At 40.0% G+C, this 27,836-nt stretch overlaps 1 protein-coding gene across 3 annotated transcripts in view; it reads left to right on the top strand.

Moving 5' to 3' along the window:
- chm (CHM Rab escort protein) overlaps positions 1 to 27,836 on the top strand; it is a 143,035-nt gene that overhangs the window by 22,422 nt on the left and 92,777 nt on the right. For 2 of the 3 annotated variants that reach the window (XM_041195142.1, XM_041195141.1), the window contains exons 2-4: positions 7,604 to 7,670; positions 18,062 to 18,134; positions 24,055 to 24,176. In XM_041195142.1, coding sequence (XP_041051076.1) covers positions 7,604 to 7,670; positions 18,062 to 18,134; positions 24,055 to 24,176 — 262 coding nt within the window. The remainder of the gene's footprint in view (positions 1 to 7,603; positions 7,671 to 18,061; positions 18,135 to 24,054; positions 24,177 to 27,836) is intronic. The other variant, XM_041195143.1, reaches the window with a different exon arrangement.

Raw genomic sequence — 27,836 nt, 5'->3', positions numbered from 1 at the left:
TTTCTGGGTACCACATACAGCAAAAATATAAAGTTTTTAGAGAGGGTGCAGATTAGATTCGAACAAGAAGATTTCCAGGGATGAGAAACTTCAGTTGCATGGATAGACTGTAGAAGCTAGAGCTGTTCTCCTTGAAAAAGAAAAAAATTAAGACCAGATTTTATAGAGGTGTTCAAAATCTCGAAGATACCTGGACAGAATAGAAAAGGAGAAGCTTTGTTTGTGGAAGCTTCGAGAACCAGAGAACATTGATTTAAGGTGATTGCCAAAAGAAACAACAGCTACATGAGGAGAAACCTTTATGTAGCAAGTAGTTAGGATCTGGAAAACATTGCCTGAGAATTGAGTCATTTAATAATTTCAGGGCTACAAAGAAAAGGGGAGTGGTATTCGGTAAGCTGTTCTGGCAGAGAGCTGGCATGGACAATACAGGCTGAATGGTTACTTTCTGTTATGATCCCAGCTAATGTTACTACTGGACAAGTCAGATTCCTGGGTAGAACCTGGCTTGATAGCTCCTAACTTTTTTTTAGAAACATGGAGGCGGCTGCTGAATAGAGTCACAGGAGTCTGTTGATGAACTTTTAATAAAAGAATAAAACATTTATTAAACCAGAAAAGATGAACTACATTATACTACTCCTTTACTCACAGCCATACCTTTACAGATATATACAGTTTTATAAGGATAGTACAAGTTAAAATCTATCTTATCCCCTGATGTTCACATTAAGTTGCCCATGTAAACCAACAGGCGACCTATGGTTGGGCGCACCACTCCAAGATCAAGTGACAGATGCCACCCAAAGCAGATGCAATGGATCTCTCATCAACTCTCCAGCCACATTGTCACATTGAGTCAACTGGTCTCACGAAGACTGTGTATTTCTCACGACAGTTTCCAATCCCCACTCTTGAAGAGTTCGCCTTGGAATCTTCTCCCAATTGACGCTTTCTCTCTGATGTCTTCGACAAGGACCCACCTTCAGGGTTTTGGTCTCTCCTTCCGATGTCCCTCCCCCCTGGATCACCACGTGCATTCAAGCTTTGCCTTCCTTACACTCTCTCAGATACTCAGCCGTGCCAACAGAACGCCACTGCTTCACAATCCCATAATAAGGGGCCACTCACCTTTGGCTATCTCCTCAGCTCTTCTGGCTTCTCGCAAGCCCACTTTGTCTTAATTCTGCTCCCCACAGCTTTCTCTCTTTAGTTCGGAGCCTTTTCCTCTGCTCCTTATTTTAACTTCGCTGAGCTGGAGCTGTTTCCGATTCCTGTTCTTTTCCTTGACTTCGCTGTCTTCATGGGACCTGCTTCTGTCACGCTGCCCGGTTTTATGGGACTTTCTTCTTTTCTTTTGGGAAATCTTCTTTCTGCAGCGCCCACTGTGTCCAGTTTCTTCTGTGTCTCTCTATGTAATGACGCTTTTCTTCTGAGTCATCTCATTTTTTTTACTCAGTTGCGCTTCTTTGTTTTTTTTTTTCTCCTGTGCAGGTGCAGGGCTCCCTTTTTAAAATTAAAGCAGAAAAAGAGCCAACTGTGCATGTGCACAGGCTCTTTTACTGGCTTGAAAATGTGAATTCCGACTGTGTGTGTGTGTGCCCGCGCGCGCTAATTCTCTGGCTTGCACATGCGCAGAAACCACTGAGGCCCATTAGGAACTGTTGCTCCCAATTTCAAAGGCCTGACCTTCACTTTTTAAAAGGTAAGTTGTTTTTTTTTTCCCTTTTCCATTTCTGGGGTCTGTAACACTGTGCTGTAACCATTCTATAGGATTCTATATCTCTGTCCCTCCAGTTCTTGCCTCTTGAATATCTCCAATTTTAATTTCACCTCTATTGGTGGCCTTGCCTTTGGTCCCCAAGATCCTAAGCTCTGGAATTCCCTCCCTTACCCTTTTTTTGTCTCCCCATCATTCTCTCCTTTTCAGCTGTCACCTGCTCTGATTTTTTTTGTAATTCATTGTCAAATTTTGTTCAGTAACATCATGTGAAGTGTTTTGAGATGGTCTATTATGTTAGAGGTGCTGTATAACCAAGTTATGGTTGAAGCAGCAGAAACAACTGATTGGATGGTCTTTATTTTGGCAACTTAGCTATTCTTTGGACTCGTACTTAGAGAGAAACTAGAACACCTGGTAAAACTGAGGGCAGCAGAGCATGAGGGAGAGAAAAGGAAGAAATACACTGACAGTTTAAAAAGCAGAACAGGTACAAGATTTGAGAACAATACTAAGATGTTGGCCATTATCAAAAACCATGCAAGTAGGTGAGTCACGATTGCTGATGTTGCAAAACATAGCACCTGAAGACGTAATCATGGAAGGGGAGAGGGATTGAATAAGGTGGTTGGTAATGGGTAGGGGGTGTTGGTGGAAAAAGTAGCTGGGGAGCATATTCCAATATTTTGTCCTTAAAATACTTTCCAGCATGAATGGATTTGTGCTCTGGAATAGTACATGCAAAAGCAACTGGATTGTTATTGCAGAAATCACACACAACACTTCTTTGAGTCGTCTTAAGAAAGGATGCTAAACTAAACCTTTTTCTCACATAGTATCACTGTGATTTGTTTCTCTTCCATCCCCACCCTCCACCCTCACCCCACCAGTTGTGTTTAGCTTTTAATCTGGGCAGTAGGCACAAACTTATCTTTTCTGTTACCCAGGCAGTGTTTTGAGCTATAAACATTTACTTCCTTATAATTTTCCTTGCATCTTGTAGTGGATGGACTTCAGCTCCACTTTTTGTTTCCCAAGTGTAAGTGAGAATATTTCTCTTGTGGAGAATTTCTGCTTCGGACTAGCATGCTTCTGACTTTGGCAATGCATTTCAACACAGAGACCCAATGGGTTGCTACAGAATTGATTGTAAACATCTAATTTGAGAAGGAAAGATGAGGTTTGATGTATAATATTAGGTTAGACTACTATGGAAAATAGATTGTATGCTTGTAGATTGTGAATGTTACGATTGCCAACTCCTGTATTATACATTTTATTGTCATGAAATATGTGCTCGACAGGGTTAACTGAAAATTAGAGCATACCCAATGTAATGAGCAAATTAAGGTAAAACTGGGTTTATATTGGATATGATTCTGAAACATTTCCCCTGGAAAGTCAGTTCATTTTCTTATATTGCAAGTCTGTTTTGGCAAGAATGATGCTGGGTTGAGAATGTACTTAGGAATGTGAATTGAGCAATATGAGTGAGTCTCTTTGTGCAAATTAACACAGAGCTTGTGGTTGTGTGGGTAACAATAGCATTTTAGTGTTCAGTGTACTGAATCTTTTTCAAATAAAAGTGGAATGGAGGATTATAGTTGTGGCAAAGATGTTTTACTCATGCTGTTGTTTGTAGCTACTCCTGCCAGGAGATTTATTGTCATGGTATGCCTCACACATCTGTATTGTGCCATCCTTAATACATCCACTGGAGCTCATCTCCAACCATTGTGACATCTGTCATCCACCTACGCCTAGGTCAACCCCTCTTTCTGCTGCTCTTTGCTTTGCCCTCTGGAAGAGATCTCTGTAGCTGTTCAGCTCTGATCAAATGGCCGAAATACTGATATATTTTCTTTTCTGATTGTCACTTTGTGGATTTCTTTCTGCTTTTGCGATTGCAAGCAGTCCTTTTTATTTGTCTTATGGTCTGTATGTGGAATTTCAAGCATATGTCTTAGTATCCACATTTCAAAGGCATCTATTTTCTTCCACAGATCTTTACTCATTGTCCAGGGTTTGGAGGCATACGGGAAAGCATATAAAATGTAGCATTTTATGAGTCTTTCCCTTGTTACAAGTTTGAGTTTTCTTGTTGTTAATCCATCCTTCATCTTCACAAAATTACTTCTGGCTATCTCTATCCTTTAACTTTTGTATCACATCTGCCATCTTCTGTTAACATTTGTCCTAAATATACAAACTTATCTACTCCTTCCAGTGTGATGGTATTCACTTCAATCCACAACCTAGTCTTTTATGATGTATTCCTTCTTACTACCATTGTTTTTGGTGTTCATACTTAATCCATATTCTAAACTTTTGTAGGGCCTTTTCTGATTCTGCAAGTAGTGCTGTGTCATCAATGTACCGTAGATATACTTTCTTTCTCATGTTGCATAATGCCATTAAGTATATGTAATCTAAGCACATACATTTGTATATGCTTGGATTACTGTACAATTATAGCAGAGTGTATTTTATTTTGAATGTGAAATTCTTTGTGAAACAAAACTGTTTGTAATTCAACAACATTAATTTCAAGATGAGGAAAATTCTTTGAAGGAAAGAACTGTGAATATTTGAGAGTGACACTGATCTTGAAAGTATCAGGGGATCAAAATCCTGCCAGCAGATTTCATTTCTTCCCAGTTTGAGTATCTCTAAGAATACTTACCAGCAAACTAGTACCAAATATTGAATCATGAACCCAATTTTTGTCATTTTGGGAAAAAGACGTGCTAATTAGAACAGGTTTTTCGGCCAGATATGGAAACTTTTAGAACGTAGAGACGATAAGAGAGAGGCATTAACCCACAAAGGTTAGTGTCCTTAGATATGCATTTGATCTGTTTTTGCAATGTTGACCCCATTTCCATTGTTGAGCAGCTAGGAATGGCTGAAGACAGATGTCTTGTAGTGTGGCAATAGGTCAGATTTGGACTGTAGAAAATGCTGACAGAATTCAAGCTGAATTTTGACTATCAGCAGCACACAGACATATATGCTCAGTATTAACAGGCATAGTAACTCTCAAAGCACTTATTTTATGTTGCATAAAATCACGAGTTTCACATTTGTTTGATGTTGTCTATAGAGAATTGAAAGGACCTCCTGTTGAACTCTCACTAATGTCCTAGCCCATTTGAAGTAAACACAGTAAAGGAAGTGACTTACAATAAACAGAAGTTCTATAACTCCAGCTGTTATTGTCATCCTCTTTGGATTTTGATTGTAATAAGAGTAGAAAGGGATCTTGACCAAGATAAGTTCAAAATATTTTCAACCTACAGCTCTCAGCACAGTACATGACATTTTCATGGCCACTACCTGTTTGCAATTATTGTATTTTTCTATCTTGTAAAAAAAAATAAATTTATCTGGTCTTTGACTTAGCAATTCAGAATGAAAATTTAAAGTTGTATAATTTGGGCAAATAAGTCTGATGTGGCGTACAGTAGTATAGATCAGCCTATATTAAAAAGGCTTACAACAATAAGTGTCATTGCTTTCATTTGGAAGTGAAATTTCATCAATCTACACCTAAAAAGACTTCAGTGCAAGCAGGTGCCTTTAATGCTGTGTTGTGGAAATAGTACAAGTCCAGTTGTTATGTAGATAAGTTTATACATGCTGAAAATATGCAAGCAGATGTGCCATCAATTGTGAAGAGAGAAGATAGGTTTGTCATTTTATTTGTACACTTTATTAGAAACAGAAGTCCCATTCCCACGCCTTGCCAACCCTTAAGAAAGTTGGTCTCCAAATCTAATTTTAATCTTTTTGATCCCTATTGAAAATGGTTAGACACGTTTGAACCCTGCATGGAAAGCCCTACTGTAATAAGGTTTTCACTATCCGAGAATTTAATTTGAATTTGTTATCCGACAAGTCAGTAATGAAGCACGTGATTTAAGAATGTAAGAGATAGGCACAGGTATAGACCATATGGCTCTTCGAGCCTGCTCTGATATTCAGTATGATTATTGCTAATCTTTGACCTCAACCCCACTTTCCCACCTGATCCTTGCATCTCTTGATTCCCATCGCGTCCAAAAATCTATATACTCAACGACTGGGTATCAGCGGTCCTCTGGAGTAGAGAATTCCAAAGATTCTGAACCCTCTGAATATGGACATTTCTCCTCATCTCGTTGTCTTGAGACTGACTCCAAGTTCTAGACTCTCCAACCAGGGCAAACAGCTACTCCACATCGACCATGTCAGCCCTGTCAGTGTTTTAGGTTTCAATAAGATCACCTCTTATTCTTCTAGGCCCATTCTGCTCCATCCCTCTTCATTAGGAATCAATGTAGGGAACCTTCGATACAACTCCTCTTAGGCAAGTACATCTTCCCTTGGGAAAGGAGACCAAAAACTCTACGTCATACTCTGTGTCGTCTCACTAAAGCCCTTTCTCAATAGTTTTAATTTTTATTCATTCATGGGCCATGGGCATCACTGGCTGGGCCTCGAGAACTGAGTGACTTGCTAGGCTATTTCAGAGGGTATTTAAGAGTCAACCACATTGCTGTGTCTGGAGTCACATGTAGGCCAGACCAGGCAAGGAGGGCAGATTTTCTTCCCTAAAGGACATTAGTGAATCAGATGGTTTTTTACAATGTTCGACAATGGTTTTAATGGTCATCATTCAACTTTTAATAACGGATTTTTTAATTGACCATTGGGATTCAAACCCAGGTCCCTAGAGCATTAACCTGGGTATCTGTAGTACTAGTCCAGTGACAATACCACTACACCACTGCCTCCCCTGTACAATTACAGCAATACTTCCTTACCCTTGTACTCCAAACCCACATGAAATAAAGGCAAACATATGATTTGCCTTCCTGTTTGTTCACTATAACTGCACCAGTGTTCCATGTACAAAGACACTTAAATCATTCCGAACAAGAACGTTGAATAATTTTTTGCCACTTAAATAATCTGTCTTTCTATTCTTTCTAACAAAGATTCCTAATGAAGAGGGATGGAGCAGAATAACCTCACATTTCCCACATTGTGCTCCATCTGTCACCTTGTTGCCCATTTGCTTAACCTGTCTGCAACTCTTTGCGGACTCTTTGTGTACTCCACACAGCTTTCCATCTAGCTTTATATCACCAGCAAACGTGGATATGTTAAATTCTGTCCCTTCCCATGGAAGTCTTTAATATAGATTGTAAATAGATGAGGGCACTGATCCTTGTGACGCCCCAGTCAATGTGAAAATGACCATTTTATTCCACATCTCTTTTCTTTCTGCCCTCTAACCAATCCTCTATATGTACTAATACATTCATCCAACTCCATGAGCCCTTGTGCAATTTCCTTTTGTGTGACACCTTATCGAATCCTTTTTGAAAAGCCAAATATGCTACATTCAGTGGTTCCTCTATGTGCGCTGTTAGTTACATCTTCAAAAACTCATAGATTTTTGAAACACACTTTATTTTTCATAAAACCATGGTGATTCTACCTAATCCTGTTATGATTTTCCACTTTGTTAATAAAGGATCCCAGCATTTTTGCTGATTGTCAGACAGACTGGATTGTAGTTCTCTGTTTTCTGTCACCCTCCTTTTTTGACTAGCAGTGTAACATTTTCTACTTTCTGGGACCCTTCCAGAATCTATGATGAGTGTTGTGCTGTTGTCCCATCCTGTGGTTTGCTGTTTGAACGATAGTCAAATGAAACTAGTTACGAGAAAATACTGATTTCAGTCCTTCCATCCTCATAGTGCAAAAACAAAGTAGGTCATGAACTGAAACTTTTGAAAGTTTGCTTTAAGGCTAGAATATTCACAGTAACATATCCAACTTCTGTAATTTGGATACGTAGCCAAGCAATGCCTTTTAAATTTATTTCTGTTACAGGTCTGCAAGAGGCCATTATTGCAGCTGCCTGTTCCCGAATCGGCCAGAGAGTTCTTCACGTTGACAGGTGAGCTACAATGGTCTGAACCTTCCATTCAGGGTCAGAAACCCTATTTCCGATCTTGAACAGATAAAAAAAATACACCTTTACCTATTCCATTGGAGGATCCTGCAGAAGTGAGTCAGTACAGGAATCCTTGGAAAGAGCGGTGGAGAGAATCTGGACAGAAACCACGCCCCTTTTTACGGCACCAGTTGCCATATTCTGTACGTTGCCTGGATGAGTGTAGCTCAGCAACACTCAAGAAGCTCAACACTGTCCAAGTCAAAGCAGCCCGCTTGATTGGTAACCCATCCACCACCTTCAACATCCACTCCCTTCACCACTGACGCACAGTGGCAGCAGTGTGTACCATCTACAAGGTGCACTGCAGCAACTCACCAAGTCTCCTTGGACAGCACCTTCCAACCTGCAACCACTACCATTTAGAAGGACAAGAGCAGCAGGTGCATGGGAACATCATCTACAAGTTCCTCTCCAAATTACACACCATCCTGACTTGGAACTATATCATAATTCTTTCACTGTTGTTGGATCAAAATCTTGGAACTCCCTCCCCAACCACACTGTGGGTGTACCTACACCACATGGACCGTGGTGGTTCAAGAAGGCAGCTCACCACCATCCCTTCACAAGGGCAATTGGGTGTGGGCAGTAAATGCTGGCCAAGCTAGCGACACCCACATCTGTGAAAGAAGTAAAACAAGTAGAGTTTAAATGCCCCAAAGCATCTTTGAAAAGCTACAGATAGAAGTTAAGGGGGTAGGATGGATGAGGTGGGTAAGGTAGGAAGGCAAGGTGGTAGCTGGGTAGTTGGGTTGGGAGGGTTTGTCAGATTGGGCTATTCAGGTCAGATTGGGGGCAGGAAGTCAGTTGGTGGGGGTTAGTCAGGTTGAGTCAGGCTAGTTGGGTTGGGGGCTTGTCATGTCGGTGGGGGTGTCGAATGCTGGGGCTTGTCAGGTCAGGTTGGGGGCTAGTCAGATTGGGGAGGGATGGTGGGTCAGTGATTGGGTGTCAGTTGTATAGTTATCCAGGAGTTGAGTATTAACCGTACCCAACCAGTGTCCAGCATTAAATGTGATTTTGCAATTGGACAGCATTTGTCAAATAATCCTCAGTATGTTAAGAATTAAGCTGACAACCAATTTAAGATTGTTAGGCTCACAGTGTGGCGCATTTGTGTGTACTAGAAGTTGCATACATTAGTACACAGGGCCCTGTTCTTTGCAGACAGAATGAACATGTACACACTCTGCACCTATTTCAGCTAAACAAAACAAGTGACAGCCATTCGCTGGTTCATGCCTCAGAGCAATATCTTGACCAGTCATAGTCAAGCTGCCTGGTTTAAATTTCAAACAGTGCATGACAGTTAACTGTCAGTCACAATCAACTGTGCATTCTCCATAGAATGCCTTTATCAATCAGAGTCCACTTGCAAACCGATCAGCATTCTCTTCTCATATAGTGTAAATATGTTTTTCTCCCTAACATTGGTATTTTCTTGCGAATTGTCCTGATGAGTGCAAGAGGAAAAGCTTAGACAAAAAAATGTTTCTATTTTTCAGCAATACTCAAGTTCTGTACTACCAAATGACTTTTTAGTTGCCCAGGAACTAGACTAGGTTTATTTCTGTCCAGATTTCCAGAATAACTATCCAGGTAAACAGCTTGGAACTGAAGTCTCTGACTCTAACTCAGAGTTGGAGACTTTTTTGGAGGGTCCTAGGGAACAGAGGAATTGCCCATTGTAAGTTCAAACTTCCTGGCCAATTCCCAAAAAATCCTTGTGTTGGGTCTTCCAAGGGGTCCCACAGCGCATCTTATGGGCTACGTCTGATCTCCGACCAGGAAAATTTGAGCCAATACTTTACAGTTCCTTCTGGAAAGGAAACCAGCCACTTGTAGCATGACTAACAGCAAGAACGCCATGATCAATTATCAAAGCTGTGCCCTTGTCAGTAGTTGTGCTACCTTCTTGAACTGAATCAATATATTTCCTCTGGCCTCTTACTGAACATCACATGCAAAATTAATTTGTACTAATGTTCCTGTAATTATGTTGGTAAAAAGAGATGAAATGCAGAAATCCAAGGAAATGGAAGCAGTGCAATTTGTTTTATTCAATTTCCAAATGTTGATATGCCTTCATACCTTAACAAAATTTGGAGCTTTTTAAAAACATTGTTATAACAAACAATGTGTTTCAAGTCTTTTAGCCCATGAAATGCAATTTATTCCCATTGGTTCCAAATCTGTCGTTTTGAATTACAGGAAACAAACGAGAAGAACAGTGCTTAATCACTGAGTTATCAAATGCATATTTTATAACTGAGCAGTTCCTTAACTCAGAAATAACCATTGCTAGTGACAGAGGCCTGTGTGTGCTGTTTCATCCCTATTTCCTTTTGGGCTGATGCGGATGGCATTCGTGGGTGCAGATAGATTCTTTGTTCCAGTCTATCTTGCCATACATAGGTGCTATATATGGGGAGCACTGAGATGAAAACCTAAATTAATTCTATTTCTTTTCTAAATGACTCTTAAAGAAATGAGAAATGGTGGCAGCATAATGGAATATAAAAGTCTGTAAGAAGCAGCAGAAGAAAGATGAGATTGAAGAACCACTGATCAGATGCCCTCTATCTGTCCTTCATAATCTTAAATATAGAGCTGGATTTTGCTCTCGGCAGCGAACAAATGACTCCAGCTGCTTGTTATGCTGGCATTTGCACATAGATTTTCTATGGGATTTTGCACTGAACTTGCTGTAATTCGAGAGCCATTTTGGCATGGTGCCCTCTACAGGGGCTCTGGGACCTATGTGAACTGTACAAACAACTGTGTATCTCTTTAATCAATCAGATTAAAGATATGTTAATAAGCAATGCAGAGTCTGCATTAGGAAGTGTCCAAACATATAATTCAATGTCAAATGAGGTACAGAATGCAAACTAAAGCAGAAAGGCTTGATTCAAAGGGAGAGAGAAGAGAAAGCAAAAAATAATTGAATTCTTTTAATAATAGTAATGAAAATTTGAAGAAATGAGTAGCCACAGATGTATAAGTTAATTATCATTCCAGATCGATTGCTTGGCAGTAATTAAGACTCACTCCATTAAAAAATTTACTTAAATTGGAATGGTTAAAACCTGACTTTTCTAGCACATTTAGTGAGTATATAATCACAGAAATATAGCAGTTCTATGTAGTTCCATGCATTTCAATGCCAAGTCTCTTGGCAAGATACCAGTGTATATCGCAGCTTCTGAGAGGGCAGGGCAACTCTGACAGCAACTTCCTGTCTTCTGTTTAACTCCACACCTGTGGTCACAGGAAGATGAAGTCTGATTTACACTTCAATAATGGTGAGCTCCTCATCATCATTATTTTACCTCAAAAACTGGCTCATGCCAAATATTTGTTGCACCTGGTTTTCATATCTTAAGTCTGTCAGAATATTTTGAACTACATTTCAACCAACTAAAATTCTTAGGAAATATAAAAGAATGGAGAAGTAATTAAGATGAATGGCTAAAAAAGCCTGTAGCAAAAAACCATAGAATTTGATCTAACTATTAATTTTTACGTTCTGTCGGGTAAGAATTGGACTAAAAGTTTACCTTGACAATATTGTGTGTTATAGTACATCTCAAGATGCTCTAAAGGCTGGCCTGGTTGAATTGCTATTTACAGACATTGGGAAAGATTTAAATCTCAGTTGTTCAGAAGTGACAAATGTCTCTGACTGTAGCAGGAGGCGATTAAACTTCGGGAAGAGCATTGTTTTACTTGAAGGTTAAGCCAACAGAAGAAAATGTCAACTCTACTAGTTTTCGAAGCTGGTAGCTGGTATAATTGAAGAATACCTACCTGATTACACTTGTAAACTGGATCTTTCCAACCTCTTGATATAATCGTTTGTAGTACATTCATTGAAAGAAAGGAGGGGCACCGGGATGAAATGGTGTGCAAGCAGACTGGGAGAGGCAAATAGCTCAGACATGGGGGTCAGATGGGGCGCAACTGAAAATAGATTTGGAGCGCATGCATATAAATTGATATTTGATAAATAAGGTGAGCGCTAGGGGCACATATCACCACGTGGTTTTAAGATACATTGACAATAATAGAGGACCTGACTGAAAGAGGTGATGGCGTAGTGGTATTGTCGCTGAACCAATAATCCAGAGACTCAGGGTCTGGGGACTCTGTTTTGAATCCCGCCACGGCAGATTGAAATTTGAACTCAATAACAATCTGGAATTAAAAGTCTAATGATGACCATGAAACCATTGTTAATAGCTGGAAAAACCCATCTGGTTCACTAATGTCCTTTCTGTCGTTCTTACCTGGCCTGGTTTACATGTGACCCCAGACTGTGGTTGACTCTTAAATGTCCTCTGAAATGGCCTGTCAAATCGCTACAAAGTCACAAAAAAGGAATGAAACCAGATGGACTACCCGGCATTGACCTAAGCACTGGAAGCGACAATGGCAATCTCAGTCCTGTCGATCCTGCAAAGTCCTCCTTACTAACATCTAGGGGCTAGTGCCAAAATTGGGAGAACTGTCTCTCAGATTAGTCAAGCAACAGCCTGACATAGCCATCCTCTGGAATCATATCTTACAGACGATGTCCCAGACACCACATCACCATCCCTGGGTATGTCCTGTCCCACTGGCAGGACAGATCAAGCAGAGGTGTTAGCACAGTGGTATACAGTAGGGACGGAGTTGCCCTGGGAGTCCTCAACTCCGGAACGCATGAAGTCTCATGGCATCAGATCAAACATGGACAAGGAAACCTCCTACCATGTACTGCCCTCCCTCAGCTGATGCATCAGTGCGTAGAATCCATGTTGAATCCCACTTGGAGGAAGGACTGAGGGTAGCAAAGGTGCAAAATATACTCTGCGTGGGGGACTTCAATGTCCATCACCAAGAGCTGGCCAAGTCCTAAATGACATAGCTGCTAGACTAGGCCTGCAGCAGGTGGTAAGGGAACCAACAAGAGGGAAAAACATACTTTACCTTATCTTCACCAACCTGCATTTGACCGAGTGTGGCATCAAGGAGTCCTAGCAAAACTGGAGTCAGGGGGAATATTCTCCACTGGTTGGAGTCATACCTCGCACAAAGGAAGATGGTTATGGTTGTTGGAGGTCAGTCATCTCAGCTCCAGCACATCACTCCACGAGTTCCCCAGGGTAGTGTCCTCAGCCCAACCATCTTTAGCCGCTTCATCAATGACCTTCCTTCCATCATAAGGTCAGAAGTGGGGATGTTCGCTGATGATTGCACAATGGTCAGCACCCTTCCCGACTCCTCAGATACTGAAGCAGTCCATGTCCAAATGCAGCAAGACCTGGACAATATCCGGCCTTGGGCTAACAAGTGGCAAGTAACATTCGCACCACACAATGGTCAGGCAATGACCATCTCCAACAAGAGAAAATCCAACCATTGCCCCCTGATGTTCAATGGCATTATCATCACTGGATTCCCCATTATCAACATCCTGGGGGTTCCCATTGACTAGAAACTGAACTGGACTAGCATATAAATACTGTGACTACAAGAGCAGGTCAGAGGCTAGAAATTCTGTGATGAGTAATTTGCCTCCTGACTCGCCAAAGCCTGTCCACTATCTACAATGCACAAGTCAGTAGTGCGATGGAATACTACCCACTTGCCTAGATGAGTGTAGCTCCCACAACACTCGAGAAGCTTAACACTGTCCAGGACAAAGTAGCCCGCTTGATTGGCACCACTTTCACAAACATTCATATCCTCCACCACTGACACACAGTAGCAGCAGTGTGTACCATCTACAAGATGCTCTGCAGGAATTCACCAAGGCTCCTTCGACAGTACCATCCAAACCCACTACCATCTAGAAGGACAAGGGCAGCCGACAGATGGGAATACCACCAACTGGAAGTTCCCCTCCAGGTCACTCGCCATCTTGACTTGGAAATATATGGCCATTCCTTCACTGTCGCTGGGTCAAAATCCTGGAACTCTCTTCCTAACAGCACAGTGGGTGTACCTACACCGCATGGACTGCAGAAGTTCAAGAAGGCAGCTCACCACCACCTTCTCGAGGGCACTTAGGGATGGGCAATAAATGCTGGCCCATCCAGCGCAGCCCACATCCCATGAATGAATAAAAAAAAATTGGGAGCAGAGTACTCCTGCCTACAGTTATTCAAGAAAATTAAGGAAGTGAAAAATGAGGGTAGTGACACTTTTGATCAAATAAATTATACTACCTTTGGAGAGGGACCAAACGCCCTCATAAAAATTTGGGTAGAATCAAAGAACAATTAAGCTGATACAGCATTGCAGTAGTGGTTTAATACTCTCAGCTGCCAAATATTTGGAAAGAGATAGAGACACAAAATTGCAGATTATAGAAACATACAAGAACTACAGTTTGTTGATAATGGGCAAACTCAATTGCTCTACTATGTACAGGGAGAAGAGGAGTTCCTGAAATGTGTACAAGAGAGCCTTCATGATCAGTGTGTTTCATGGTTCACTGAGGAATGAAGCACAGCTGGATTTAAATTCTGGGGACTGAATTGGAGAAAGTGGAGCATATTTTATTGGGAGAACATTTGGGGAACAGGGTTCATGATGTCATGTTTGGAATAACTATGAAAGAGGAAAGGGTACAATCGAACATAAAAATATGGGACTGGAGGAGGGCCAAATTCTGAGAGTTGAAAAGGGATCTTGCTCTGCTGGATTGGAGCCAAAAATGAGTCGGTAAACAGTACTTGAAGAACGGGAGGCTTTCAAAGGAGATAATTGATCTACAGAATAGACACATTTCTGAGGGGAAAAGGAAGGGCATCGAAAGCTAGAACTCCCTGGATGGCTAAAGACATAGAGGTTAAAAGGATGCTTATGACATTTGCGGGATTCATACAGTAGAGAGGCAAGTTCAATATAGAAAGTACAGGGGAGCTCCAAGGGAGAATAAAGGGACAAGGAGAGAGCTTGAGAATAGATTAGCGGCTACTGTAAAAGTCTTTTGTAAAAAATATATAGTAAAAAGGTTTGTCAAAGGATTGTGTGGGACCAAAAAGGCAGGGGGCATGGCTGTGGTACTAAATGTTTTCTGTCTTCACTATAGAAATGGATGCTGTCAATGTAGCCATAAAGGAGATGGTAATAACAATTTTGGATAGGAAAAGAATAAAGAGGATGAGCTTAAAAGGTTGTCACCCCTCCAAAGGAGGTAAGTCACCTGGTCCGAATGGGATACATCCTACATTACTGAGGGAAATAGGATGGAAATTGCAGAAGCTCTGGCCACAATCTTCCATTCCCCCTTGAACATGGGGATGGTGCCAAACAACTGGAGGATTTAAAAAAAATAAAGCTTTATATCGCTGGTAAAGGGAAAAAAAAGGGAGAGGGATAAAGCCAGCAACTGCAGGCCTGTCAGCCTAACCCTGCTGCTGAGGAAACCTTTGGAGATAATGGTAGAAGAGTCAGTGACCAGAGGGCAACAGATATAAGGTAATTAGCAAAAGAACCTGAAGTGTCATAAAGAAACATTGTTTATACACAGTAAGCCATTGTAATCTAGAATACACTGCCTGAAAAGATGGTGGAAGCAGATTCATTCATAACATTCAAAAACAAATTGGATAAATACTTAAAGAGGGAAACTTTACAGCAATATAAGGACAGAGCAGGAGAGTAGGACCACAATGTAATTCAGTTTTAAGTAATTAATGTACGAGACCAGAAGATATTGAAGGTAAAAATGCTTAACTGGGGAAGAACTAATTTCAGTGATTTAAGAAGGGACGTGGTAGAGGTTGATTGGAACAGGCAATTGTAGTTTAAAGCAGTAACTGAGAAGAGTGAGTTTAAGTACAAACTAGACAAATTCAACCCTTCTGAAGGGAAAAGGTAGAACATCCAAACCTAATGCACCTTGTATGACAAAATAAAAATTAAAATGGAAAAAAAATGCTTTATGGCAAATGGCAGGAGGAACATTCCATTCTAATCAGCAAGATTTTGGACAGTACAGGAGAAATTAATGTCAGAGGCAAAAGACCTTCTGAGAAGATTTGTTTGCAACACTAAAGTGAACCCTAAAGCATTTTCTAAACATTGTGTTAGCAGTTAGGTAGGAAAAATTTGAGCTTTTTAAGAGCCAAAGGAAAATGTTGATGTAGAGGCAGAGGGCATGGCTAAATATTAAATAAGTACTTATCATTTACTTCCTTGGAGAAGACGGATGCAATGATGCATGGTAGCTCTCCTTGATTTAACCCATGCCTTTCCAAATGGAAGTTTTGTCTACAATGAGAGTTTTGAATAATTTCCCACGACCTCGTCACACTGACCCTTTTAATTTCCTGGTTTATTCATCTCCCTTTTGTCGATAGTGGTATATCATTAGCAACCTTCCAGTACTGCTGCACCCAATGAAGACTGAAAGATTGTAACAAATGCCTCTGCTATTTCGATCTTTCCTTCCTTCAGCAACCGAGGATGCGTTCCAACTTGACAAGTTGACTTACCAACTTCCAATAATGCTAATCTTTTTTAGTCTTGTCGATTTATTGCTATCCTGTCTCCTCTCTTTTAATGCAGCACTACTTCAGTTCTACGTTGAAGTGATAGTCTGGATTATGTGCTGAACATTCCTTTTGACTTGGGGACAAGAGGGCTACTGCTGAACCAAGGCTGAAATGAAAATATAGCATGTATTTAAATTGTACAAACCTATGTGTATTCATGGTTTACTAAAGTTGAATTTTGGCTTATTCTTGTGTCAATTTTTAAAAATTCATTTCCAGGATGCAGGCATCGCTGGCTAGGCCAGCATTTATTGCTCATTCCTAATTGCTCTTGAGAAGGTGGTGGTGAGCCGCCGCCTTGAACCGCTGCAGGCCACATGGTATAGGTACACCCACAGTGCTGTTCGGGAGGGAGTTCCAGGATTTTGACCCACGTGTCAAATATACCAACTGAGAAATACAAAGCTATTTTATCTGGTAGCAGGGGGTTTGAATTTCTATTTTCTTGACTTTATTCCCCATTTAAGCAATTTACATTAATTTTGGATCATACTTCCATCTGTTTGTATATCTGTTTTTGTTCCTGCTTTTGGGGAGGAGTGCCCTGAAATATCCTAGATTTTCCCCTCAAAAAATCATGCTGATATTCCAATTTTATGAATGTAGCTGGAGATGCACTAATCTTGTACAAACACTTAGCAAGCTCCTGTTCAGATTTAATTATATTAAATGGGTTAACAACTCTGCTAATTTAGTGAGAATAGCAGTTACTGTTTATGACTTTACCCAACATAATTTCGGGCCTATTTCTAGCAGAAACTAAACAAATAGTATAATCTAAAAAAGTAATCCTGAAAGAACTTGTATGCATTGGGGTTAAAATTATAATCAAAAGTTAAATTCTTAATTTGATTCATGTACCTCATTAAGTAATTACATTTACAATGATTTTACTGAGGGTGAATAGGTAAAAGGAGAGCTTGTAGCTGGAATAATTCTCTCCATATTGAATCTTCATCCTGCCCACTCCCAGAGACCGTTTCTGTTGAAAATACTTGCAAATTATTAAAAGTGGAATATTTCACATCTTTTATGTTTATTGTTTTCTTTCATATACTTATTTAACTAACCCACAACATTGATCTGCCTCCTCTTTGTTTGGGTTGAGATAGATTACTTGGTTAATCCTGCCTCATTAGGGAGGAGTTTTAAATCCCAAGACTGGGTGGCTTTAGGTAGGGCTGGTGGGGGGATGTGTGCAAATTAGTGTTAACAATCAGAATCCCCACCCGAATCATCCACTTCTGGTTTTAAGAGAGGTAGGATGGGAGTACAGGCAGCCAACCTATTCTCAGGAAGCAAGCTACCACTTTAAATATTAGAATGGGGCTATTTGTTTTATTTTTATTGACTATTTCAAATTTAAACCTGACTCACTGGATTTTCCAGACCTTTGGGAACCTGCCAGCTAAACAGAAGTAGGGAACTGCTGGATCAGGGGATAATTTTTTTTCCACTTTCCAGCTCTCGCAATCAGATGCCACCACTCCTCCACCACCTATATTTGGATATTACCATATATTGTCACAGATTAATTTGGTCTAAAACTGGTGGCTAATATAGTGGAATATCCCCTTGTTTTCTGTTTGAAGCAAGCAGGCCTTCTGTATCTGATAGAGTGACAAAAACTGCAGCCAGACTGACAAAGTCATGACTAGATATTACGTGACTGAACACGAGGAGTAATGCAGCTTAGATTTTAAAATTCTAATCTAAGAACAGCATCTTCAAAGAATTGTTGTTTTGAACTTTGTTGTGGTTAATTAACTTTTTGATTCCATACAGGAGGAATTATTATGGAGGTAACTGGGCCAGTTTTAGCTTTTCTGGATTGCTTTCTTGGATTGAGGAATGCAGAGTAAGTCCTGTTTTATTTGTTGGCTTGCATGAAAATATTTGCAGCATGTAATTTAGTATAGCACTTGAAATTTCTTAAATTAGGTGAACAAGAATATATGTTTAGGCTATTAGCATGGCTATGTATAAACTTTCTTTTGTAATTGTTTTAAAAATGTTATCCACTTCAACCAGAACAACACATTTTGTTTTGTTCAATTTGATTAATTAAAGAAGTGCACACACTAGTGCTGTGGAACATTGAAGTGCATTTAGGTGAAACCTGATTTATGTGTATCTTATCTTTTTCAAGGCTTAAAAATTGTAAAGAAGTTTTATTTTTCCACATTTGTACTCAATTACATTTCTTCCAATCATTTCTTCAGAAAATGTTTTTAAACTTAGGTTAGCCATAAAATAAATCCATCCACAGAGGTGCCTTTAAGTTAATATGCCAAAATGCTGCCTGAAATTATAGGGTGTGGCTCTGCTTTCTTGATCAGAAACTCGATGAGTGAGCTTCTGAACTATGTGTAGCATTTCCAAGCATGCCACTTTCTCTTATTCGGGGAATGGCACATGATTCATTTTACAGGAGCATAAAATGTGTCTGTCTGCACACTGCTGTTATACTTCTGGCTTTGAGTGCAGTTCAAGTTGATAGTTTTTAAAAAATGTCTGCATGCTTTTTGTTCAAAGTCCCCCCCACCCCCCTCCTCCTCTCCTCTCCCATGTTAGACAGGGAGGAGGAAAATGTAGCGTTTGTGGGGTTTTTTTATTTGTTCATGGGATGTGAGCACTGTGACCAGGACCAATATTCGCTGCCCTTCCGTAATTGCAATCAAAAAGGTGGGTATGAGCTGCTATCTTGAACCACTGCAGACTGTGGGGTTTAAGAAGGCAAGAATATAAGGGATAAGAGCAGGGGAGACCATACAGTCATCAAGCCTACTCCGCCGTTCATTTTGGTCATGGCTGATCTTGGGCTTCAGCTGTATTTTCCCACATGCTCCCCTTATCCCTTGATTCCCTGAGACACAAAATCTGTCCATCTCAGCCATAAATATATTCAATGATGGTGCATCCATGACCCTCTGGGGTAGAGGATTCCAAATATTCGCAACTCTTTGAATGAAGAAATTTCTCCTAATTTCAATCCTATATGATTGTCTCCTTATCCTGAAACTGTGCCCCGCTTGTCCTAGATTCCCCAGCCAGGGGAAACAACCTCTCAGTATCTACCCTGTCAAACCATTTCATAATCTTGAATATTTCAATTAAATCACCTCTCACTCTTGTAAACTCCAGAGAATATTGGCCCAATTTACTCAGCCTGTCATCATAAGACAGCCCTCTCATCCTAGGGACTGTCTAATGAACTACCACCTCCAATGCAAGAATATCCTTCCTTAAATATGGAGACCAAAAGTGCATACAATATTCCAGGTGTGGTCTCATCAAAGCCACGTGCAACTGTAGCAAGATTTTCTTATTTTTGTACTGCAATCCCCTTGTAGTAAAGGCTAACATGCCATTTGCTTTCCTAATTGCTTATTGCACCTGCATGCTAACTTTGTGTTCCTTATGAGCAGATCCAAGTCTCTGAACATCAACATTAACAAGTTTCATGCCTTTTTAAAAAAAAATTCTGTTTTTCTATTCATGTGACTAAAGTGAATAACCTCACACTTCCCTATATTATATTCCACCTGCCACTTTGTTATCCACTCACTTAGCCTGTCTGTACCTCCTTGCAGTCTCTTTGTTTTCCTCAACTTGCATTCCCACCAACTTTGTTCCGTCACTAAACTTAGATACCTTACTCTCTGTCTCTTTGTCTAAGTCATTGATATAGGTTGTAGATAGCTGAGGTCCCAGCCCTCAACTTTGCAGCACTCCACTAGTCACAGCCTACCAACTTGGAAATGCCTCATGGACCAAGTCAAAAGTACCTACCTGAAGGGATACGATGGCCTCCTGGAATAAAGTGCCTAGATAACTTTTCCCCTCCCTGGTGCATCGCAATGTCCAAAGCTCAGACTCCAACTCATCAAAGCTGAGCCAATGTTCCTCAAACTACAGAAACTGCACATGTGGTTGCTTTGGATCACATTGGTGTTCATCAGTACCCACATGCTACAGCTGCAACACATCACCATTCCTGCCATCTTTATTAAAAATATCGCTCAACTGTTATCTGTATAGAAGCACAGTCAAGTGGTAATACAGAACTTGAATATTGCTTAAAAAAGAGATACAGGTCGCCGAAGCTTTTCATCTTGCCTTCATCATGACAAATGCAAGAATGTCAAATTTCAAACAATCGCAACAATTTATATTACAGGAGAAAAGGGTGCTGATTGGTTGGCAAGTCAACTTTGATTAACCGAAGCATTGGCATGGAGAAAGCAACGGGGAGCTATAGGCTTCCAAGCTCCCTAGTGATTCAAAAATCCTTTGTGCTCTCCACTACTGTCTACTGCAAGATGACCTTCACTGGTCAATATACATATATCTCTAAGTGTTATAAGATTGGCCTTTTCAGCAATCTCATAAATAGTGCCCTAGCCATTTGCTCACCTTGCAAGCTTGAATGCATCAAAGCTATCCTGTGAGACAGTTGCTAAATGGATCAGATCATTGTTCGTTTGCTCTGTATCATGCAGTGCAAACTCGCAAATGGGCCAAAGGCTGCCACTTTGACACCTGAACTGCTGGATCTACCTCAGATTATCCTCTAAAGGTAAAGTATCTCACAAATTTGAACAACAGGTTAAAGAAGCCATTTCATTGCTACTTTGCAGTGGCTACACAAGTGGTAGCTTTCACTGACAGGATGCTGTCAGCAGTCCAAAACGACATTCTGCCTACCACACAACTATGTAACGTGTGTGAGTTTCAGTGCCGGTGCAATGCCAGGTATGTAGGCTGTATGTCTCAGTAATTGGCTGTTCAAGTTAGCATGTTCCTTCAGTTGTTTGTAATGAGAAGAGTACAGATCGCACTCAACCAGCCCACAGTTACAAAACCCAAAACAAAAACTCTACTATTAGATGTGATTCCACGACTGGGCAGCACTTGATGAACAATCCAGAGTGGGCTAATAGCTATGCTAACCACCAATTTAAGATGATCAGTTGAGCTCATAACATGGCTCATTTACACATGCTAGAAGCGACATGCATTCACAAGCAGGCACCCATCTTCCGCAAACAAAGATATATGTTCAAGCCTTGCACTTTCTTTGAATTACCAGTGAGCTCTGACCTCCTGAATTCTCCCCATGAACCCCTTTGGTTCCAATACACTACCCAACCATTGTACTCGGTAATATTTGCCGCCTCATAGCTTTCTTCTTTGACATTAACACAGCGATGGTAAACTTCCCTTTTCGGGCTTGTCACAGATCTCGGATCTGCAGGGTTCGTGAATACAGTTGTATAGTGCATTCTAAGCAACAGTATGGATTGCTCAAGTTAAATACTCCTTTCGTATACAACCACCACTAATACAGATTGGTTGTTAAACTTCAAGATTGTTGCTAAAATGGCATTTCTCCACTTCCAGAACTTCCTCTATATTTTTACCTCTCACCCGCAGTGACAGAAATCACAATCACACCTACTTTATTTTTATAATCAACTTTCAAATGCCCTGCTCACTGGCCACCTCTTCCCCACAGCTGGCAAACTTCTGTTAATCCAAAACTTTAAGTCTGTGTTACTGCATGTACTAGATTGTTCATCACTTCCGCCATTTCCAAACTCCATGCGTTTTCTATCCCTCAGACAGATATTGACTTAAAGTTCTTTATTTTCTAATCCTCTGTTATCTTGACCACCACTGAAGTAGAGTTGGATTCAATCTGTATGTTACAGCAAACATTTGCTGTTCCAGTTTTAGCTTCCTGCTTGTCCCCTGTTTTGTCTACTCTATTGATGCTCATTGAGGTCTTTCAAAACAATGGTACAGAGTGATTGATTGAATTAGACACTGTTCTAGAGCATTGCTGCTACTAGAAAGCTGCTTCACTGATCCTTCAGTCACTTATACCACTGCCATCTGAAATTCTCTCCTTAACTCACCCTACCTTGCCAGTTCTCACTTCTATCTCTTTTAAAAACATATCTCCTCAATCATGCTTTTGGTTCTTCTGTTCCTAGCCCAATTCGGTATCCTCGTCTTTTCCTTTGAGGTATCCTACAATATTTCACATGGTGGGGTGATAAACAAATACAAGTTCTTCTACACAAAATTAATTTTGGCCAGTGTTAACTCAGTTCCAACTAGATCTGGGCTCACAGTACTGAAGTGTCAATAGTCTCGTGTCTATGAATACTAAATTGGTAGTTTCGCACAGAACTTGTAGGTTAGTTACAAGAAATGGTCCAACTTCACATTGAAATAAGTAGTTTTGGGATAGATTAGAGTTTCTCTATGAATTTGATTTCCTAGCTATCTGGGCATGTGTGATGCTGGCTCATACAACATTGGTCTGTTAGCCAGTTCTTTCACATTTAGCTCAACTGGGGGGGAAATGAGGAGAAATGATTTGCAAAAACAGATGTAAAACCTGAACTAATGTGCTTTAGCTGCAGGTCAATAAATTGGAAACTACCAGACCCATGTGATCTGTTCTCTACCTTCCTATCTTTCTCCAAAAATACACTATGTCGACAGTAGTCAGACTTGCGCAAACACCTAAATTGGGTGCAGAAAATGGAATTCATATCTGATAATTTGCTTTCCAAGTAATGACTTATCACAGATTAGTCATGCAACACTCAGGCTCTCAAACAATTGTATTTCTGACATTGAAAATTTGGAGATATGGAAAGAATGCATTATAGCCCCCTGTGTACTTGTGATATAAAATGAGCTTAAAAGTTAAAATTTGACACACATGCCAATGTGCCTTTTATGCTAGATTTTTTAACATGTCCTAGTGACTCCTTTGGCTGGGTGCCATTTTTTTTCCTCTGGTTACGTTCCTGTGATGCATATCATAAAGGTGCTATGTAAATGCACATTCTTGCACTTCCTGTTAGTGTTATTCTGTATCCTGAAAATGGCTGTTTGAGTGCTGCGAATCAGAAATTAACAAGTAAAAAGTTATTCCAAGATGAGCTGCAATGTAATCTGACTATGTGAAAAATCCATTTAAAATTACTTTTTAAAATTTGTTTATTTTAAGAATAGCAGCAATCATCTTGAAAGTCATTGGATCCCTCGCATAACAAATTGGCAAGTGGGGATAATTTTAGTTTCTGGCGCTGATGGTTTGAAGGAATGACCTCCAGATGATGATGCATCCGTGCAACAATAATGGCTATGTGCCCAAAACAAAAAAAATGCTGATATTTTTAGCAATAATGCTTCCTTTTGTTCGTGGCTAACTGTGTGTGTGTGTGTGTGTATATATAATCCTCTTGACCTTTTTGTTCTTCATATTAAAGCACAAATTTCCTTTCATTAAAATGTTGTATGTACTATCTTGCATGCCCTTGATATTTTTTCAATGAGAGTCCATGTAAATATACTGAGAAAAAAATTTACAGTTTCTGTGGAAAGGCTGCCTTGTTCCATTTCTTTAAAAAAAAACTTAAAATCTTGACATTTTCTAATATAAAAAACATGAAAATGTATCGCTTACTGATAAATTTTCATTCCTGGCATTTATAAAACAGTGGCCTGGAAATAATGTGCAGTTGAATATTATAGTGATTTAGATTGATTTTTGATTGAAAAAGTTTTGCTTAAATTTTAATTAATAAAATAAGTTAATTAATATACTACTAGTGAACCACATCAGATGGTAATGAAAGCCTTCAACTGTAGGCATCTAAGATGAGATGACTTTACGTTATAAGCACCCTAGGTACTGTAGCTGCTTTTCTATTTATTCTGACTTTCCATTCATTTGATTTTAAACTCTATATCAGGGACAGACCTCTGGCAATGCAGAAGTTAGCTGGAAAGACAAGATACTAGAAGAGGAAGATGCCATTCAACTTGGTCAGATGGATAAATCCATTGAAAATTTGGAAGTGTTCTGCTTTGTAAGGTGTGTTTTTCAAAATGTAATGCTCTTTATTTCCAATAAAAGTTAAAAGGTTCACAGGGTTTAAAGTCATTAAAATTTAGCCTCAACTCCAATAGCATTGCCACATTTGGTTAAAAAATGACAATAGCGAAAGAATATTTTGTAATTAGGTGCATTGTGTCATCTAAAAATGCAGCTAAATTGTGTAGATTTCTTTGAAGCATTTCAATCTGCACTGAGCTCAGCTGATTATCGTGCCTCATAATTTTCTTAACACTGATCCAAACGTTCACACTCACGAACTCACATGTAAACATGAAAGAGCACGTTCTGCTTTTATAATTGCCAGAGGTAAGTGCACAATTCTTCATTTCCACACTATCTCTGAGATGAACTTCCTGCTCTTGTATGTTTGCAGCAAGAATCTCTTACTTGACTGGAGAGCCTTCTGAGTGCCTTTTCTACTAATGAGTCCACAAATCCATGACAGCATTCTGGTTTCTGCAGTTGTTTAAAAGAAAACCTCAATAGTTGCTACGGAGTTTTTAATGCTTAGCTACTTCAACTTTAGTTTTGATTTCTGTCATGAAATATTCAATTAAATTAAAGCATGATATCAATAGATGCTTTCTACTTATTAACATTACTTGACTTTTAAGTTTACAGTCAAGTCCTGCTATTTGCGACTTGCTTGTTTACAAATTCACTTAACCCGCACTTTTTACTTTGTAGACAGCGTTGCCCATCGTGTGAGCAATGCTCACTTATCCTCGGTTTTTTCTCTCTCTTATCCCGGGGACCTGGCAGCCATGACGGAGCATCTAGAGCTACAATAACAGCTCTATTCAATTTTAAATCTTCACTAGCATCTAAACTAATTCTCTGCCTATGTGTTTTATAAACCTGTCCCCTAGTTTTCCCAGCCATATAATTCTAACCCTTTAGAAAGAATTCAAGGAATCCACGCTTTGGTAATCTCTTGTTAAGAGCAATGGCACAATGCTCCGAGGCTCCCCCGCCTGTCCTATACAGGTACTGCACCACATTTTGCTGGAGAGTCCAGTACTGCCCTTACATGGCTAGAGCAGCTTGGCCTAAATAGCCAAGTGGTTATGGAACTGCGTTTATAACCCCAAGATCAAGAGTTCACATCTCACAATGGCAAACTATGAAACAATGTAACTTCATCTGAAACAGATGGAAACATGTTTGTACTTGAAAGAGTTACATGGCTAGAGCAGATCTATTTGAATCCCACTTTGCGATTTTGCCGTTTGTGAGGTATTGTGGGAACGTAACCCTGCGAAAGGTGGGACTTTATGTATTTGTTTCTTTGAGTAGAGTACTAGCTAATTGTTTAAATGGCACTGTTTGCATTAAAAGTTTTAACAAAACTATTAGTAGGCACCAGCACTGTCATGTAAATGACTTTGAAATGCATCGTCAAATTATTTTGGCATGGTATTGTTCTTTCTTTTCATTAAGACCATGCTCCTGCATTAGACAAAGTTTCTTTCTGTTCTCTCTAATTGTAAGTAGATATTTGTTTTGTCAAATTTTCGGGTCTCCTGTGTTGATATTTGCAGATTTCCCTTTTTATTTTACCCAGCAACTTGCGACCTGTTGCTGAAGTCTCCACAACCTCAAAATACAGCTTAATATGTGAGAAACATTTACTTTTATGAAATATGCTTTTCTATCTAGTTGTTTGGTAGTGCAGGACTTGAGTATTACTGAAAAAAGAGATGTGTTAAAGCTTTTTGTCTTGCAATCATCAAGACACTTTGCAAGAATACCAATATAAGGAGAAAACAAAAATTTACATTGTATGAGAAGAGAGTGCTGATTGGTCCAGGAATTGCCCTGGAAAATGCATTAATTGATGATGACTGACTCTTAACTGCCTAGCATTATTTGAAATTTAAACCAGGCAGCTTGACCCTGATTGGTCAAGGCATTGTCCTGAGGAATGAGTCAGTGAATGGCTGTTGCTTATTTTGTTTAGCTGAAACAGGCGCAATGTGTGTACATGTTCTTTCTTTCTGCAAAGAACAGGGCCCTGTATATTAATAAATGTAGCTTCCAGTACATGCAAATGTGCCGCACTCCGAGACCGACTGACGATCTTAAATTGGTTGTCAGTATAATTCTTAGCACACTAAGGATTATTTAGCAAATGTTGGCCAATTGCGGAATCATTTCTAATGTTAGACACTCTGCTTGAGCTTTGCAAGTACGGGCTGGATGGATAAGGTCTGTACTTTGCCTGTTGCGAACAGCAGCTAGGAAATGCTGTTTGATACGATAAACCAGTCTTTGGGATGTATGGCCTACATAGCTAGCATAACACTGGCACTGAAATCATATACCACGTTACTCACTTGTGTGATATGTAGAATCTCTTCTTGGCAGCATCCTGTCAGTGGTGAATAACACTCATTGCTGCTGCAGAGTAGAGCTGTGAAACAACTAGCTTCACCTGTTGCTCAAATTTTTGAGATACCCTGCCCTTCCAGCATAATCTTGGGTAGACTGGCACTTTTCAAGGCCAAAAATGATGGCCCTGATAGTTCATGAGTTTGTGTGATATACAAGGCAAAATGTTCTGATGAGGGTGGCAATTATCTTTCGATGCCTTTGATGTGTCCTGTTTCAGCATCAAGCTTGCAAGTTGAGCAAATGGCTCAGGTGCTACTTACAAGGTTGTCAATAAGACCAATTGGCCAATTCATTGGCAGAACTAATCATAGATAAGGTAGGGTGCAAAGGGACATCACTTGGGCAGCCCATACAAACACAATTGCAGCGAGCCATCAGGAAGAACCCTGTTATGTATATCGCATGGCAGCTCGTCGCTCTTACACAAGTCCAGCAAGTGTATATCTTTTTTAGCTTACTTTTGAGCAAGGCCGTCCGATCGTGCGGCAGGTCCAATGGATACGAATTTGGACCCATAATTAAGAATGGCGTGCATTTTGTTGATATAGCCAAGCCTTAAGTATGTAGGCCATACAACCCAAAGACTGGCAGATCGTATCAAATAGCATATCCCAGCCACTGTTCGCAATGGACAAGGAATAGATCGTACCCAACCAGCCCATGCTTGAAAAACTCAGAACAGTTTCCAACATTAGATGTGATTCTGCGATTGGACAACAATTTGCTAAATAATCCTTAGCGTGCTAAGAATTACGCTGACAACCAATTTAAGATCGTCAGTCGGGCTTGCAGTGTGGCGCATTTGCGTGTACTTGAAACTACATATATTAGTAGACAGGGCCCTGTTCTTTGCAGACAGAAAGAACATGTACACACATTACACCTATTTCAGCTAAACAAAACAAGTGACAGCCATTCGCTGACTCATTACTTGGAAATGCCCTGACCAATCAGGGCCAAGCTGCCTGGTTTAAATTTCAAACAATGCTCAGCAGTTAACTGTCAGTCACCATTGGTGAATTCTCCATTGCAACACCTCTACCAATTAGTCCACTTTGCAACCAATCAGCACTATATTCTCATCCAGTATAAATTGTTGCTTTCTCCTCATTGGTATTGCAAAGTGTCCTGACGAGTGCAAGCTGAAAAGCTTTCACATCCCTTTCTTCAGCCTTTCTACGTGTGTGTATTTGATCTTGATTCACGTAAATCTTAAGCAACAAAGAACTACTTCTCGGTCTC

The sequence above is a fragment of the Carcharodon carcharias genome, chromosome 9 (assembly GCF_017639515.1).
Source record: "Carcharodon carcharias isolate sCarCar2 chromosome 9, sCarCar2.pri, whole genome shotgun sequence".
NCBI classification, from domain to species: domain Eukaryota; kingdom Metazoa; phylum Chordata; class Chondrichthyes; order Lamniformes; family Lamnidae; genus Carcharodon; species Carcharodon carcharias.
This window is presented reverse-complemented; position numbering and strand designations above follow the sequence as displayed.